Source organism: Pelophylax lessonae (genome assembly GCF_965119305.1).
Source record: "Pelophylax lessonae genome assembly, chromosome: 4".
Lineage (NCBI taxonomy): Eukaryota > Metazoa > Chordata > Amphibia > Anura > Ranidae > Pelophylax > Pelophylax lessonae.
The window spans coordinates 196938984-196956744 of NC_138771.1; the positions used below are offsets into that span (position 1 = coordinate 196938984).

Consider the following 17761-nt stretch of genomic DNA (forward strand, 5'->3'; position numbering starts at 1 on the left):
GTCTGTAAAATTTTACAGTGACCATTCTAAATTTCACACATTGAGAAGTTTAAAAAACAACCTTCTCTTTTGAAGGGTGTTTTTTTCATTTTTTTTTTTTTTTGGGGTGGGGGTAGTTTTTGGGTAATTTAGCTTATTGAATTTGATTTGTTTGTATTTTTTTACTTTTGGTGTATTTGATTGTTATTTATATTGTCAGTTTAAATGTTTAATGAGGCTAATGAGGGACCAGTTTTAGCACAAGAACTGATACATAATTGAAAGGAGCTTCTAGTACCACCAAGAGTTTTTTTTAAAGCTCATTGCACCCATGAATCCCCAAAAAAACACCTTACCCTTATTTTCCCTATTGAAAAATACAAAAACAGGGAAATTTCACCATTAAAATGTTACAAAATCTCTAATGGGGGTATGTATTTTTTCTAAAATCTGCAATGTATGTACAGTAAATCTTTGTATTGTATTATGTTGTTTCATGAATCACGGAATACTATTAATACTTACCCTAAAATTGGCAATTGGTCCATTAAAAGCAGGAATGCTTAATCCAAAAACATATTTTAGTTGAGATATCACAACTTCAATGGCTGCAGCTGTTGTAAATCCATTAATTAATGGCTCTGACAAATATATAACAATAAAACCAAACTGCAGAAACCCCAAAATCAACTGTATCAAAGAAAAAAAAAGTTGTCAGAAAAGATAGTTTGGAAATACTTTTTCAAAATTTGAGATTTCTTAACAATGGACAAAACTAACCTGCACTATTCCAATAAGAAAGGTTAAAGATGCTGCCACCATAACTTTTTGTTCATTTATATACTCTTCATCTGTGCTGTTGCCAGCAGTAGAATTGCCAGCACTCGTGGATGCACTGCCTACAAGATTTGTCACCACTGAGCCAACCATTAGGCATGTGACAGGAAAGGGACCTACACAGAAAAACATCAATGATTTAGGCATTTTTTTTTAGGAGCAAAATACAAAGTGTAGTGGTAAGCAGTAACCCACAGCAACAACCAATTTACTACTGTTCAATTAACTTTTTGATTAAAAAATATTTGTATGCAAAGTCACCCTACGCAGCATGAAAAATAAACCTGCAAAGGATACCCACTCTATGGAAGGATTTAAGATTTAAGATTTTCTGCACGTCTGATTGTACAATTCAAATAATTGCCGGAGGAAGTGTTATGCAGAATTGCACATTCATAACACACAAGCAAAATTAAACATTGACCAGCTGCTTTTCCAAACATCCGTATTTGCTTTGATTTATTTGGATCTCATGTTAGGACAATCACAATGAGATTTCACATTATCATGTTATGAAATTATTAATTTCATATTATCTGGAACTTAGCAGAAGTGTAAAATGCAACTGCAAATGCAGGTTGCGAACATTTGATTTTTCATTTGTTAAACTGTCACTGCTCACCAGTTGTCTCTGTAAGACCTCATTCACACCTGTAGTCCATGAATGGGCCATGTCTTTATGCAGGTCCTAGTTTGACAGCTTCATGGGTGCTGGTGAGCATCACCAAATGCAGACAGTGTTAAATAATTGTGTGTCATTTATAATTACAGTGGGTATAGAAAAGAATCACCCCCCCCATTTTAAAATAATCAAATTTTGTTGCTTTTCAGCTTAAAATGAAGAAGCAGTTTTTTTGTTTTATCCAGCTGTATGTCAGAAGAAATAAAAAATATAAAAAACAATCACTGAGTTGGAAAAAGAATCACCCACTTGTGTCAGTATTTTGTTGAACCCCCTTTTGCTTTAATTACAGCCTTTAGTCTGTTGGAATTTGTCTCTATTAACTTTGCACATGTAGATTTTGCAATATTTGCCCACTCTTTGAAGAACTGCTCAAGTTTAGTTAAATTTGATGGTAATAAGTTGTGGACTGCAGTCTTCAAGTCATTGCATAGGTTTTAAATGGGGTTTAAGTCTAGACTTTGACTAGGCCATGCAAGGACATTCAACGTTTTCTCCTTCAACCACTGTGTGGTCATTTTTGCTGTGTGCTTTGAGTCATTGTCATGTTGGAAGGTAAATCTTCTTCCCATTGACAACTTTCTGGCGGAGGGCAGACGATTTTCCTTAAGAATTTTACTGTATTTTGCCCCATCCATTTTTCTTCTATCCTGACAAGTGCTCCAGCCCCTGCTGCAGAGAAACACCCCCATAACAAGATATTACCACCTCCATGCTTTACTGTAGGAATGGTGTTATTGAATGGTGAACTGTATTGGATTTCTGCCAGACATATCGGGTGTTGAGGCCAAATAATTACATTTTAGTCTCATCTGACATTTGTGAATCTTGGCAAAGCTCAGTCATGACTTCATGTGGCCTTTCTTGTGGAGTGGCTTTTTTCTTGCAACTCTCCTATACAAGCCACATTTGTGGAGAATTTATGATATTGTTGTCACATGCACACAGTGAACACTCTTTGTCATAAATTCCTGCAACTGTTTCAGAGTTTCTGTAGGCCTCTTGGTAGCCTCTCTGACCAGTTTTCTCCTGCCTCTTTCATCCAGTTTGGAGCGATGTCCTCATCCAGGGTGGGTCTGTGTTCTACCAAATACCTTCCAATGTTTCTAGGCATTAATAAAGCCTTTACATTTTTTTTTATTTATCTCCTGACTTGTCCATAGCTTTACTCCGGAGATATTTTGACAGTGCCTTCCCACTCATAGTTGATTGTTTTCTTCAGTTGTACTACCAGGGACTAAAATGCTCCTGCAAAGCTCTTTTCATGCTGAGATAATCAAAATCACAGCTGATCACAATTAAAAGTCAAATGGCTTTGTGTGCCATTGAGAAAGGGATTAGCTACACTTGATTAAGTTTACAAGTTTCAAACTCAATTATTCTGTTTTTTAATTTTTTTAAAATTTGTTTCTGACATGTTGGTGTTATAACGTTCACTTGGATGTTAAAAACTGCACCAAGTAAATACAGCAGGACAAAACAAAAACTGTGTCTGTCTTCATTTCAGGCTGCAAAGCAACACAATATGATTCTTTTAAAGTGGGATAATTCTTTTCTGTACCCCCTGTATTTGTTTTTGATAAGACTGTTTTGAATTATGATTAGGACAAAGTATATTAATGATTGGGATTAAAGCTATAGTCCTGCCACCTTGAACCATATTTTTAAGACAAAGGTATCTCCTTATTTTTTTATAAACCTGTGCTCCTGCTAATACCGAATAGCCATTTAACCACAGTGCTGCCTTATTATGGCTGTTCTTGGTGTTTGAAGCTCACTATATTATACTTTTTTGCTGTAGAGGTGGAATACAAAAGGCCAAAATAAACAAAAACATATATACTTCTATAAAAAAAGCAACACGAAGGAAGCTTGAGATTGATGTTGCTCTTACATGGTGGTCCTGTGCCTAAAACAATTAAAGAGGATCTAAAGCCAAAAACATTTTTTTCAAATTTTGGGTAATGATAGAATCGGTTAAAATCCTCTCCATTTTTTGCCAGTTTGCTAGTGTCCCAGTTTCCCCTTAACTTTTGTCTTGTATACAGTGCAGGAAGTGAGATAACTCTTTTCCAAAGTAAGAGAAAGCTCATGTTAAGCTGGCTATAGACTAGTAGATTTTAGATAGAAGTACATTTTATCACTTGATTAATTATGTTCAAAAGTGCTTTAAAACTTCAATTTCTTTTAACATTCAGTTTCAGAACAAATGGACCTTACTAAATGAAAAAGCATACATTGTTAGAAATGTGTTAGTTCGAGAAAAAATTTGAAATTCTCTTGTCACTGTTGTAATTAACGAGCATCAATTAGAAAATTTAATAAACATACTTAAAACTAACAATTTTTTAATAAATTCTACTAGTGTACATTCAGTCGCGGTGACAGAGAGGGTAAATTTCCTCAGTTTGGACACAGACAACAGAAAAAAGTGAGAGGGGTTTTAAATTCTCACCACTCTAAACTAAAAAAAGCTAAGGCTTTACATTTACTAAGAAAACTAAAGGAAGTTTTAAATATTGGTGCTTTCTAAGAAATCTGTGCAAATAAACCTCCACTTTCTTCAGGCTTTAGCTAAATGATGTAGGACCTATCCGTTCCAGTGCATTGCTTGTTAAAACCCTGCAAATATACATGAGATTACATTAAGTTCCCATGTAGCCAACCCCACTGAAAGCAGTGTGCTCCAAAATAGAGGGGGATTTTAGTAGTGCAATTACATAGCTAAAAGTTGCCCATGTAAATTAGCCCCTTTGTATACAGAATATTATGTTTAGTGTAAAATATATTATTCATACTGTATATGTAAACAGGAAAATGTGAAATAATACTCACCAGCAGAAATATGTCTAGAGGTTCCAAAGAAGAAATAAACCACAACTGGAAAAAATGCTGCATACAGTCCATACCCTGGTGGTACGTTTGTTAGCAGAGCATATGCCAAACCTAAATAAACCAGACAGTTATGGTATATTGTATGCAATATTGACTATTAAATAAAAACACTGGTGCTTTAGGCAAGCTATTTGGCATTTTCTTATTGATTTAGTCAAATGTTTTAGTGCTAAAAATAAAACAGCTTTTCCTGAAGGATTAACATGTAGTAAAACTCTTTTAACTTTTCTAAGATGACTGTAATGTGTAAAAACAAGACATCCAAAAAAATATTTTATATTAATACTTTCTATAGGGTAGCAATAAGAAACGGTTTTAATTTCATGAACCTTTACATGCTCTACTCTGAAGACTATAACAATGTAACTATATATCTATTTTGTGGACGTGCCCATAAGTAGCGCATTGGATGACAGTTTTTGATCTCATCAACACCTGTTTACAGTTGTTCTCCAGAACTGGCACTGTTGGGCATACACGATGATGAGCAAAGACCCAGATATACCAAGCTACTGATATCATATTTGTTGTGTTACGCTAAAAAATAAATTCTTTTCAAGAGGGCTTCCCCCTCACCTTCTACGTTATCCTCTTGGAAATCTATCATAAATGGTGTCCTGTCGATGTACAAATTGACATATATTAATAGGAACTGCCCCAAGAAAAATCTGGCAACCATGGTTTGATTGTTAAATGTTTGTCCCCTATGGGGACCTATTTACTCTTCCTTCTCTCCTCACTGATGATTGTTAAATGTATGTTCCTTATGCGCTTTGGTCAATGAACTGATATGTTTTGATCTATGAAATACCTCCTCCTTTACCTTTGTAATGTGTAAACCTTGAATGCCTACTGCTCATGTACCACTTATGTTTCTAAAAATGAGCAATTCTGTTTGTAAAAAAAAAAATATCTATCTATCTGGGTTCAGTTGACTTTTTAAAGTTATAAGATCTTAGTGCGGGTGACTATTTTTAAACACACAGCTGACTTTTTTTTTTTGCAAAAGAAAACTAATAAACATCATTTCTTTTACCTCATTTTGCCTAAATTGGCAGCTAATATGGGGTTTTACAGTAAAATTACACAAAAGTCAAACAACAAAACTCTGGTTCTGCCACATCTTCAGTATGTAGTCTAGTTATGGTCACCAGTCTTCAGGAAGGATGTGCCTTAATTGGAGAGAATCCAGAGAAGAGCAACAAGGCTAATAAAGGGCTAGAGGACCTCAGTTATGAGGAATGACTACAGAAATTAAACATATTTATCCCTGGAGAAGATGCACTTAAAAGAGGATATGATTAATAAATCTTTAACCACTTGCCGACCGCCGCAAGTAGATATACTGCGGCGGTCAGCCCCTCACAGGCAAAGTGACGTTTATAAACGTCACTAGCCTGTGAGGCTCTGGGGAGCATAAAACAAATTGGGCGAAAATGTTAAAAAATTTAGATTTTTCTATTTTTTGGGGGGGAATTTCATATAAAAAAATGTGAAAAATATTGTTATTTTTGCAAAATTGTCGCTCTTTTTTTGTTTATAGCGCATGATCAAAAAATTACACAGGTGATCAAATACCACCAAAAGAAAGCTCTGTTTGTGGGAAAAAAAGGACGTCAAATTCGTTTAGGTACGGTGTCGCACGACCGCGCAAATGTCCATTAAAATCACGCAGTGCCGAATCGCAAAATACCCCCTGGTCAGGAAGGGGGTAAAATCTTCCGGGGCTTAAGTGGTTAAATGGTGACTCTAGCATTGGGTGGAAGCTATTTACCCTAAGGTCTCTAAAGAGAACATGCAGCCACACAATGAAGTTGGATGAGAAGCAGTTCCACCTTAAACTGCGTTAGAGATCCTTTACTGTTATAGCAGTAAGGACGTGGAACTCCCTTTCATAGTTGGTGGTGTCAGTAGGGAGTTTAGATAAATTAAAAAAAAGTTCTTAGTTTCATAGTGAATGCAATGTACAGAGATATGGAAAATGCTGGTGACATAAACAGACACACACACACACACACTCATGTTGAACTGGATAGACTAGTGCCTTTATTCAACCTTACCAACTATATTTTAAATCCTCAACAGATGAGGGTACTTTTATAAGCATAGTTGTTAATACTATATTAGCTTTCTAAAATATGTAATGTTATATTTTAGAGGTTTAGTGGTCTTTCCTAAATAGTTCTAGCAACCTTAACTATACTGAAGTATACAATGATATACTGTATATATAAAAATTTGATGGGCTGACTTATAGTTCTACAGAGGCGTAGATTATACCCCCTGCCCTCAGAGTGTCATGACTGATGGTCACTGTTGAAGCGCTGGGGTGCTACTGCCTGGGCATTCTTCTGTGTCTCTGCCATTGACAGACAATGCATCAGGGGCAAGAGAACTTCAATTGGCTGCATTGGCAGCCAGACATTGGCCCCACTCACCAGCAAGGAAAATGTGCGGAGGACAGTGTAGGACGCTGAAGGTGATCAGCAGGACAATAACGTTTTAATCGCCTTTTAGTACATACATTTCTCATACTTTGTAAAAATAACAAATTGCAATGTTTTCTGTAAGGCTTTCAACACATAAGACATTTACAATGTAATCATCTGCCACAAGCTGCTCCTGGTTTGCAATATACTGTAGCAATTAATAAGTGACTCATTCTATCTGACATACTTTAGGACCTATGAACACTTTTACATTTTACCTTAACTAATAATTGCATTAATTTTACATCAATAATATACAGTACATAAACACTGCAAATTACCTTACATCAAACATAAATATCTGACATTTCAAACATAATAAGTACAGATTGAGCATAAAAACAAGATACAGGAGCCCAGCAAATCAAATTGACATGAATTATATGTGACATTCAGTGCACATTGAGCACTATTGGAACACTAAATAACATTCTCTCATTCCTATTTCTCTAACAATATTGACAATTGTGCTGATTATGAACTTAGATTTGCTTGTTGTACATGCAGGCTACATTCTACATCTGGTCAGAGTGGTGTGGTATTTAGGACCATGCTACTTCATGTTGTCATGTCTGCTAAATCGTTTCAAAGTTCAAGTTACACTAAAATTAAAATATTCCCTAAACCCATATTTTGGACTACATCCACACCAGCAGCTTTATCATCTTAGATATTTAAAACAGAACTAAACTTTTCTATCCTTTACAGCTGAAAATGGCGCAATCTTAGCATCTATTTAGATCTGCAGTTGTCATGGTGTTGTACACATGACCAACTATGGCTCCAGTCATTTCAGGGCTTGACTGTTCTCCTGAGAGCTGACATAAGCACACTGGCAACTGTAATGGTTGTCAACAGAAGCCTGTGATTATTTTGGAAAACACCTAAATCAGTGGGTTTAGTTTTGCTTTAAGTGACTGCTAAACTCAAGTTGTGTGACCTTTCTAATATTGGCAGTGATATATTTCAGGGCTTCATTTGTAAGAGTTACCATCCACTAGTGACCCACAAAACAGTGTTACTGAGTGTTAGTGATTCTGAGAGAAGAAATATTTTGTTATAGACATAGCCGTTTTATTTATTACTTTGGATAAAAAAAATGAAAATTACAAACCTTGCAAAACAGCAACAAGCCCTGTTGTCACCCCAGAAATGATGTCACTGAGGATCCATTCCTTGAATGTATATTGTGGAAGCCAGGAAATAATGGGAAAGAAAGTAAATGCAATTCTTTTTGCTTTTTGAGCAGAACACCTGTATATGAAGATTAAAATTGTAATTTTTATAAAAATTGTTATTGCAAAAATAACAAAAGTAAATTAAGACCCCGTTCAGACAGGGGCGACACGACTTGATGGGGCGACCTGTGAAGTCGCGGTGTACAGCGTGCACCGCAACCTTGGCGCGACTTGCACGGACTTCATATCATTGAAGTCAATGCAAGTCGCCTCCAGGTCGCCCCAAAGTAGTACAGGACCCTTTTTCTAAGTCGGAGCGACTTGTGTCTCTCCTATTAGAACGGGTCCTGTGCTAATCAATGGCGAGCGACCCACCGCGACTTGTCAGACGACCAAGTCGCCTGACAAGTCACGCTAGTGTGAATGGGGACTTATACATGTGTTGTTTTGTGTACTTTGAACCATCTGGCAACATAAATGTTTAAGAAACTTACAGATCACCAGAGTACCAATTACATTAGGCTTAAAATAAACCAGTCATTGAAAAAATAAATTTCACTTGTATACTGCAAAACATAGTAGTGTTTTTTTCCCCAGTAAACCTGGGGGGGGGGACACATTTTTAAACATGGAAAACAGAGAAAAAGGCCAGTGTAAACACATCTCCAAACCATGCAACTTTCTCCTTAAAAGGTAAAATTAAATACAAAAAAGTGTTATAGCTGCTAAACAATAATTTTTTGAAATGTATCCAATGTAAAAAGATCAGGCGCCTTGGGAGGTTTTAAGGTAAAACTATGAATATAATTTTGATGGAAACTCTCAGAAGTGCTGCTGATCAGCTATAGATATACTTTATATGCATGAGAAAATATATTTTCTCATGCCTGTATAGTATTTTTTTAAATTTAATGGCACTAAAATTATAATTCAAACTGTAGCTGCTTTAGATGATCTTCTAAACTGGCACAATAATTCCAGAATGTCATTGTTGTAGCCAAGATACTCATAACACCATTTTAAACTATATAAATATAAATAATGTAATTTATTAGGTGGTTCCCCAGGGGGTCTTTGTCTGATCCTATGCTGCCTATGAATGATGTTACACAACTGATCAGCTTGATGTGCTCCACTTGAATTGAAGGAATGTTGGTAAAGCGCACCTAAAACCTTTCTATTCTATGCAGCTAAGGAAGCTGCCATCTTAGTCTGCAGTCTCCATGGTGCTGCACATGTGATCAGTGATGACATCAACTATTTCATGGCTTGACGGTTTGGGTGAGAGCACAAACAGCTGTCTCAGTCACACCATTCACGTTGAATGTAACTGTCTTCAGAAACAGTTAAGTTAATGGGTTTAACTTCACTTTTTTCGTCTAGAGAGTGTTAAGAACGAACCAACGAAGTGAAGAGAGGGAGAACGTCCAGGTGTCTAGATGTCCAGGACATCCAGCTGTAGCCTGTTGTCTAGGAACTAGCTCACCATCTATCTGCTGATGGGGAAGTCCTGATCCAGATTAGTGTTGCTCCAGAGAGAGAGTATAGTAGGGGGAGAATGTTGCCTATGTTTATCAATCCGGATAAAATTTATAAGATAGGAAATTATTTATTTAAACACATAAAGCTCCATTCACAAAGCTAAAACACCAGGATAAAGAAAGACACTTATTAAAAAAAGAAAAAAAGTGACAGGTATTTTTGAAAAATACACTCATGTGACTAAAAATATACATACTTCTCCTCTTATTTCAATGTGCCGGAAAATAAAGATATTTATCCTTGTGTAATGTTTTGTGAAGTTACTCTATAGGCTAGGTTAACAAAACTAACATTCCAGGATAAGGATACTTCTTTTCAAAAAAAAGTGACATTCATTTTTATCTTTGTAATTTGAAAACTACAGTCATGGGTAAAATAATGACTCTTTCCTAGTGGTAAAGCCATGTGAATTGAGCAGATAGCAGTGAGGACCATGCTGTTACTTGTAGCCACTACTTAACTGTAATGATTTTTCTAAATATGATTGAAGGAGGCACTGACTGTGCAGTTTTTACATCAGTCCTTCTCTTTCCACAGTTTTTTTTAATTGTTTTTTGTTGGGGTGGGGGGAGGGAATATCATCATTTCTACATTGCACAAATTCCTAAACCACTTGCTTACTGGGCACATATCCCCCCTTCCTGCCCAGGCCAATTTTCAGCTTTCAGTGCTGTCACTTTTTGAATGACAATTGCACAGTCATGCTACACTGTACCCATAAGAAATATAGAGCACAAATAGAGCTTTCTTTTGGTGGTATTTAATCACCGTGCTTAGTGTTGAGGCACTGGCTTCATACTAAATATGTGTCTAAACCAATGACCAAACAATATACAAAAACAATGTACAGTGTCAACAATACTATACAATACTGTTCAGAAAACAAAAAAAATGTGACACAACATATATGTCTATTAAAAGTCCATGCAGAAAATAGTAATGAAAAAATATAAAAATATGAAAATATAAAAAATTTTTAAAATCTTCTACTACACTTTTTTTTTCCACCGTTGATAATCAGTGATGCATGCTTTTCTTAACTGTGCTCCACTTATATACTGTGCTCGCCTGATGACGCCCTCCAGTGAAATGCATTGATTGAAATGCATCCGGTGAAAATCGGGTCTCAATAGTGGTGGTTAGTTCCAGGTCCTTCTCTGACGTCACGTCTTTCTCACGTGGAACGCACGCTGGCTCAGAGAGACAAGCGGCGGCGAGGAAACTTTTAAACAGGCTCCTAACAGTGGGTAAGGCTTTAGAGCACATAAAATTGTGAGTGAATCGGCTTTCATTTTATTAACCCTTTTAATTAAACGTGTTGCATGATCACCCAGTTATATTTTTTGTTCTGGGTTTAACCTGCAGTTACTGGATACAAGTAATAAGGAAGTGAATGCACACTACAAGTCCAGTACAGGAATCAGCATATAAGCGGTGAGGATCCTGGTGGCCCAAAGCCTTCTGGTGAGTGGCCCCTCTTACAATAGGTGGTGGAGCACAGTATATATAGCAAGTGGAGGACAGTTAAGAAAAGCATGCATCGCTGATTCACAATAGTGGAAAAGAAGTGGAATAGAAGATTTTTTACATTATTTTATTTTTATATTTTTTCATTATTATTTTCTTTGTGGACATTTAATATACATATATGTTGTGTCGCATTTTTTGTTTTCTGAACAGTATTGTATAGTATTGTTGACAGGACTCATTTTTGTATATTTTATACTAGTATGAAGCTAGCACCTCAACACTAAACACTATATTGAGTTTGGGTTACCCAAAATGGATGGCAGCAGCTGAGCACACTTTTCTAAATAGGTATTCTATTGAGGGGACACCGGTATTTAATCACCACTGGGTTTTTTATTTTTAAATTTTGCAAATAGGTAATTTTTCTCCTGCATTGATGTGTGCTGATGAGGCTACACTGATGGGCACTGATAGGTTGCACTGATAGGCATTGATAAGGTGGCACTAATGGGAACTTATAGTTAGCACTGATAGGTGGCACTAATGGGCACCGATGAGGCGGCAATGGTGGGCACTGATCAGGAGGCAATGATGAGGCTGCACTAATATGTGGCATTAATGGGCACTGATAGGCAGCACTGAAGGGCACTAATAGGTGGTACTGAGAGGTAGCACTGATGGGTGGCACTGGTAGGTGGCACTGATAGGCATCACTGATAGGTGTCACTGATGAAAAGACACTGATGGGCACTGATTGGCAGCACTAATGGGCACTTATAGGTGATATTGGTGGGCACTGATAGGTGGCACTGGTGGGCACTTGTAGATGGCACTGGTGAGCAGCACTTGTGTTTACTGAGTGGGACCGATGTCTCTCTTACAGAGGCCTGTAATCGGCTTTATTTTTGACAGCGTGAGGAGAAAAAAAGCTGATTAACAGTTTCTGTTTACATCATGAGATCAACTGTCATTGGCTGACAAATGATCACATGGTAAAGGGCCAGCAAGGACTCTGTAATCACAAAGTGCACTGCCCATGCACCGCAGGGGGTGAACAGGCAGCGCGAGCACGGGAGGTCTTCCATATACTCCCCCTGGTAATCTGAACATCTTTCGGCTATAGAGCAGGCATGAAGTAGTTAAAGTCGAGCTCCAGGGGAATAAAAAAAACCCTTGCAGTGGGGCTCCCTGGCACTGCAAGGGCTAAATGCCATTTTTGCATTTGAAAAGCACTTTCACTTACCATTACACCTTGCTCTCTTATCAGCCAACGCTCTCCGATTTCCTCTAACTCTCTACTTTGTGGGCGGGCTTTCAATGTCCTCACTTACAATGCAGAACTGCTGATCCTGCATTATACGTGATGTCATCAGAGTGCAACCAGATAGATGTGATGGCAAAGATGATGTGTACCGCTCGCGTAGAGAGGACAAAGCTTGTGGCAGTGAGGAATAAGGAAGGCAAAAGTGCTTTTAAATGCTACCCTAGTCAAAAGAAAGCATTTACCCCTGCAGTACAGGGGGAATCCACACTGCAAAGGTAGTGTCCTAATTTCCAGATTTGAAATTTAATTTTGTTAAGCTATTTACTTACAATTTATAATAATATAATGTACAAAAAATGCATATACATGCAAACATTATCGCAAAATCTATGTTTTCTATTTTTACATAAACCAAACAAAAGCAATATCTTTGAGAAATAAAAGAAACCATCTCAAGCAGGGGCGGACTGGCAACTTTCGGCACAGGGGGCAAGTACAATCCAGAGGCCCATGGTACAGTGACTCGACCCACCCACCCTCTTCCCAGCCTCCTTCTGACCCCCATTTTAGGCTGAAGCTCCGCTCCAGGTACTCTCTACCCACTGGCCGAATCCGGGTTGCCAACCTGGCCAGCAGGGGGCGGTTGGAGGGAGCTGGGACAGCTCAGTTGGGGCTGGCCAGGAGAGAGTCTCCAGTGGGGCATGGAACCAGCTTCGGCCCAGACACAGTTTACACCATCAATGCTGAGGAGGGGTGGGGGGCTGCACTCTGTCCTTGTGCTCATTCCTCATTCAGTAGGTCAGCAGTGGGGACTTTTTACTACTCTTCTCCAGGAATCATATAGGCATGTCTGTAGCAGAAACAGTGCAGCCTTTTTACAGTGCATCAGAGCGGCCCAGGGGGCAATTGCCCCCCTGCCCCCTGGCCCAGTCCTCCCCTGATCTCAAGATTAGGTTCACACTATTGCAGGTACAAATCACGCACATTCCTTCACCCACAGGCACCCACAGCAAAAAATGCGCTTATCTGATAAGGTAGCATTTTTTTTGGGTGTGCAAATCGCATGGTGCTGCTCTGCGGGTGCATTTTGGAAAGCTTTTTTTCTGCATTTCTCGCAGATATAACAGCCAATTTCAATAAATGGGCTGCTGTGTCTGCGCAAACAGGGCATACAGGACCTGCAATAGCATGAACCTAGTCTGAAAAGACATTTTAAACATTATCTGTGTTTTATTTCAGTGTTCAGGATAATATGAGTCCAGAAAAACTCATCAAATGCGAGTTTTATGCATTGTTTTTATAACTAATTTGGCTGGAAGTTTTTACACTATGAGATCTTCCCTTACCTTCTTTTATACATGGACCTTTGGATTTATAGAGTGAAATGGAAACTGGGTAAGTAGAGTTAAATGTTATTATAGTATAATTGAAGGGAACAATAAGGATAATAATACACACAAGAAATCTTTGACCTTTCTTATTAGTTAGTGGTAAGTGAAATCCAGTGAGTGAATTCCCAAAAGGGGCACACAAGGGTGACTGACCCAAAAATTAATGTAGAAAGGGAAAAATATTTACTCAAAGTTCAGTAGATTGTAGCACTGAGTTTTTATGGTTTATGAGAACTGTGTCTGATATACAGTGTAGATTGCACAAGGAACTTGGACTCATATTATCCTTAACACTAAAAGAAGACATAAATCATGTTTATAATGTGTTTTTAAGACTGTTTCTCTTGTTCTTAAAGAGGAAGTAATCCCTCCTCTGCAACTTTTACCTATAGGTAAGCCTATAATAAGGCTTACCTTTAGGTACTGTAAATATCTCCTAAACTTGTACCGTTTAGGAGATATTTACCTTATATGCAGCCAGTGACGTCACTGGCGCATGTGCTCTGAAGGAACGGCCGCTCGTGCCGTTTCTTCAGAGCCCCGTGCCGTGACCGTCGGCTCCCGCGCGCGTGCGCGGGAGTGACGTCACCGCGGCTCCGGCCAATCAGATGGCCGGAAGCCGCGATCCCGGAAGACGGGCGACTGGACATGTCGCCCATTATACAGGTAAGCGGGCGGCACGGCGGGGGCTCGTTCTAAGGTAAGTATTTCATAATGAGCTAGTATGCGGTGCATACTAGCTCATTATGTGTTTCTCTTTCAGGTTGCAGAAAAAATAAAAAATTGTATAAGTTTACAACTTTTTTAAGATATTGTTTCAGCACGGTTTTTTTATTATTGTTTTTTTATTGTTTTGGTTATATAGAAATTGTAAAATGTACACAAAGTTACGTCATCACGCACATTTTTGCCCATCTTTACTTTTATTTTGAAGTGGATTCTTTTGCAAGTATTGTCTTGCTCACTATCCTGCTTTTAAATAAAACATTTTTTGGATTACACTATGGGTGCATGTATTTTTTTTTATCTCCTACCATATCCTCTATACTGTTGGAGTAATCCTGATGGGACACAGGCCTGATGCCTGGAATTATCCTAATCAAATTGTTTTAACAAGCGCGTTTGACCATTTATGTAATGGTCCACTGAATCAGGTAAGAAGCTCATCTATATGGTATCACTCGGTGGTGGATGCACAAGAAATTGGGAGTGTGGGGACATATGTGAAGTGGAATGTGGATTTAATTTTTGAAACGTATTGCATTAACACACTTTGAGAACCTTTGTTGATTGGTTCTCATGGACTAATTTTATCTTGTCACATTTGCACTTTATTTTGTCATATTTGCATTTTGTACAACTTTTTTTTACTTTCTTTGTATTTATTATATAGATACATCATTGCATCATTAGTTATTAGGATTTTGCACTACTTTTTTGTTCCTTATATTTGTTTGTTGTTGGTGTCAGGATTACTTAATTGGCTGCTTTATCATTTATTTATATAGTAAAAAATGAGTGTTACGCTACCCTTAAATTGCTGATTAAATATGGAACCTTATAAGTTTATAAGTGTCGAAAAAACTGTAAAAGTGGAAACTTAGTTCATAAACATATTAACATAATTCATCATCATATTGACATAAAGTGCAATCCTGTAAACAATCTTTAAAGTGCGTTGTTCAATAGAGCAAAGTGAAGATAGAAATTAGATGTGCAAAACAAATAATTAGAATCAGACATATATACATTCTAGTAGAACAGCTGGTGTATCACTTCATATAGAAAAAGTGCACATGTGCAAACAAGTGTATAATCTTCAATAAAACATATGGCAATAATCTGTGAAAAAGTCCTTAAAAATATTGTAATGTGTCCCTTCATCAGTGTTGACAGCTGGCACCACTCTGCCCCCTAGCCGTTTTTACTCAATTCCACTTGAAATAGGCACATAATGTTAATATATCCTTAGAATGGTCCTACTGGTTCACTAGATGTCCTCAGCACGTATACGTCCAAATAGTATGTCAGTCCTATCCCTGGCTGATAATCTCAACTGCGTCATAAGGATCACTTATCTCCGTATAGTAAGAGATGTATAGTAACTAAGTAGAACTACTTCACTACTGTACTTAAGTACCGAAAGGCGGTATCTGTACTTTCCTGGAGTAGAATTTTTTTCTCCTACTTCCACTTTTACTTCACTACATTTTTTCGATGATTTCAATACTTCTACTCTGATATTTTTTTTTTATGCTGCATAGTTACTCGTTACAATTATACAAATTACCACTGCCAGAACAGTAGATGGCAGATTTCATGAAGCTCAAAACATGTGTATTATCAGCGCATACGAAAATAAATGCTACTGTATGTATTAATAAAAGCTGCATTTGAAATAATAAAAAACAATATGATGTTCAAACTTTTGACTTCTTTCTTTAATAACTACATAATACAGTACTTGTACTTTTACTTTCAGTACTTGAGTAGCAATTTTTTTTTCAAAACTACTGCTACTTTTACTTTCAGTACTTGAGTAGCAAATATTTTTAAAAAACTACTTGCAATACTTAAGTACAAAAAATGTTGAATACTTTAGTACTTCTACTCAAGTCACTTTTTGATTGAGCACTTGTACTTTTACTCAAGTATGGGTTTCGAGTACTTTATACAACTCTGCGTATAGTCATACAAGGGGATGAAAAGATACTCTCATAGGTGTCCTTTTATGAAACTGAGATGAGCAGTGATCCTGCTGATCGCAGCTCATTTCCGATCTTTATTGGTTTATGAAACAGAGATGATCGGGGGAGAACATGTTCTCAGCTGATCATCTCTACACATGGAGAATCTGTCATTGACAGACACAGAAATGGTCAGGTTATGAAGCTGCGATCTCCACACTTCACTGGTGATCTGGGTCAGAATTCACACTCCCAGATTCACCAGCCTGGAGGTGGTGAATCGGGGAGAGAAGACAGAATCGGGGGAGAACTGAGGGGCAAAAAGGAAGATTATCGACTTCCTTCTTCCTCATTCAGACCCCCCAACACAGTAATCACGTCCCCCTGCCATATTTATGTATGTATATATATATATATATATATATACATACATGTGTATGTATATATATATATATATATATATATATATATATATATATATATATATATATATAGTTCATGTGTTTGTATATATATAAAATGTATGTGTGTGTGTGTGTATGCAGTATATATGTAAATTTATAAAGGGGACTAATTATTTTATTAACTTTAGTGGGGTCGAACGCACATGTACTCAGCAGTGATAATCTATCACTGCTTTTTAAAAGGTTTCTCGTACTGTAATCTCGCTTTGTCTCACGAGATTACAGGCAGCCCATTCACTTATACACAGATCTCGGCCGTTCTCTGAGGAAAAACGTCTCCTCTGTTCATCCTTTGAGAACTGAAGTTCACCGCTTCATAAAAAGGGTGCCAGAGGTGATAATTTTCCCCGAAGAACTGCCGAGAAGTGAACGGTGAAAAAAATTCACAGTTTCATAAATGGACACCTCTGTGTAGTAGACTAAGCCATTTATTGAAACAAAGCAGCAAAACACTTACATATAAAGATAGATACGTCCGGCGGTGACTCAAAGGCTTTTAGCCTGTAATAGTACTGGAGTCGCTTCCAGCATTCTCCGTTCACGGTCGAGTATCTTTTCATCCCCTTGTATGAATATACGGAGATAAGTGATCCTTATAGCCCTTGAGATTATCAGCCAGGCATAGGGCTGATGTACTATTTGGAAGCATACGTGCTGAGGACATATAGTGAACCAATAGGACCATTCTAAGGATATATTAACACTATGTGCCTATTTCAAGTGGAATTGAGTTGAGCGGCTAGCGGGCAGAGTGGTGCCAGCTGTCAACACTGGTGAAGGAACACATTACAATATTTATCCAGGACTTTTTTTTCATGGATTATTGCTATATGTTTTATTGAAGATTACACACTTTTTTGCACGTGTCTGAAGTGACACACCA

The 17761-nt window shown here is 37.5% G+C and overlaps 1 protein-coding gene across 1 annotated transcript in view; it reads right to left on the reverse strand.

Annotated features, from left to right (window-relative positions):
- The window catches only part of LOC309552584 (chloride anion exchanger-like), a gene marked incomplete at both ends in the record, with an annotated part of 131519 nt that overhangs the window by 110562 nt on the left and 3196 nt on the right, over nt 1–17761 (reverse strand). The window contains 4 exons of the mRNA XM_082253531.1: nt 505–669; nt 760–932; nt 4334–4444; nt 7997–8136. Of these exons, the coding sequence (XP_082109657.1) occupies nt 505–669; nt 760–932; nt 4334–4444; nt 7997–8136 (589 nt within the window). The remainder of the gene's footprint in view (nt 1–504; nt 670–759; nt 933–4333; nt 4445–7996; nt 8137–17761) is intronic.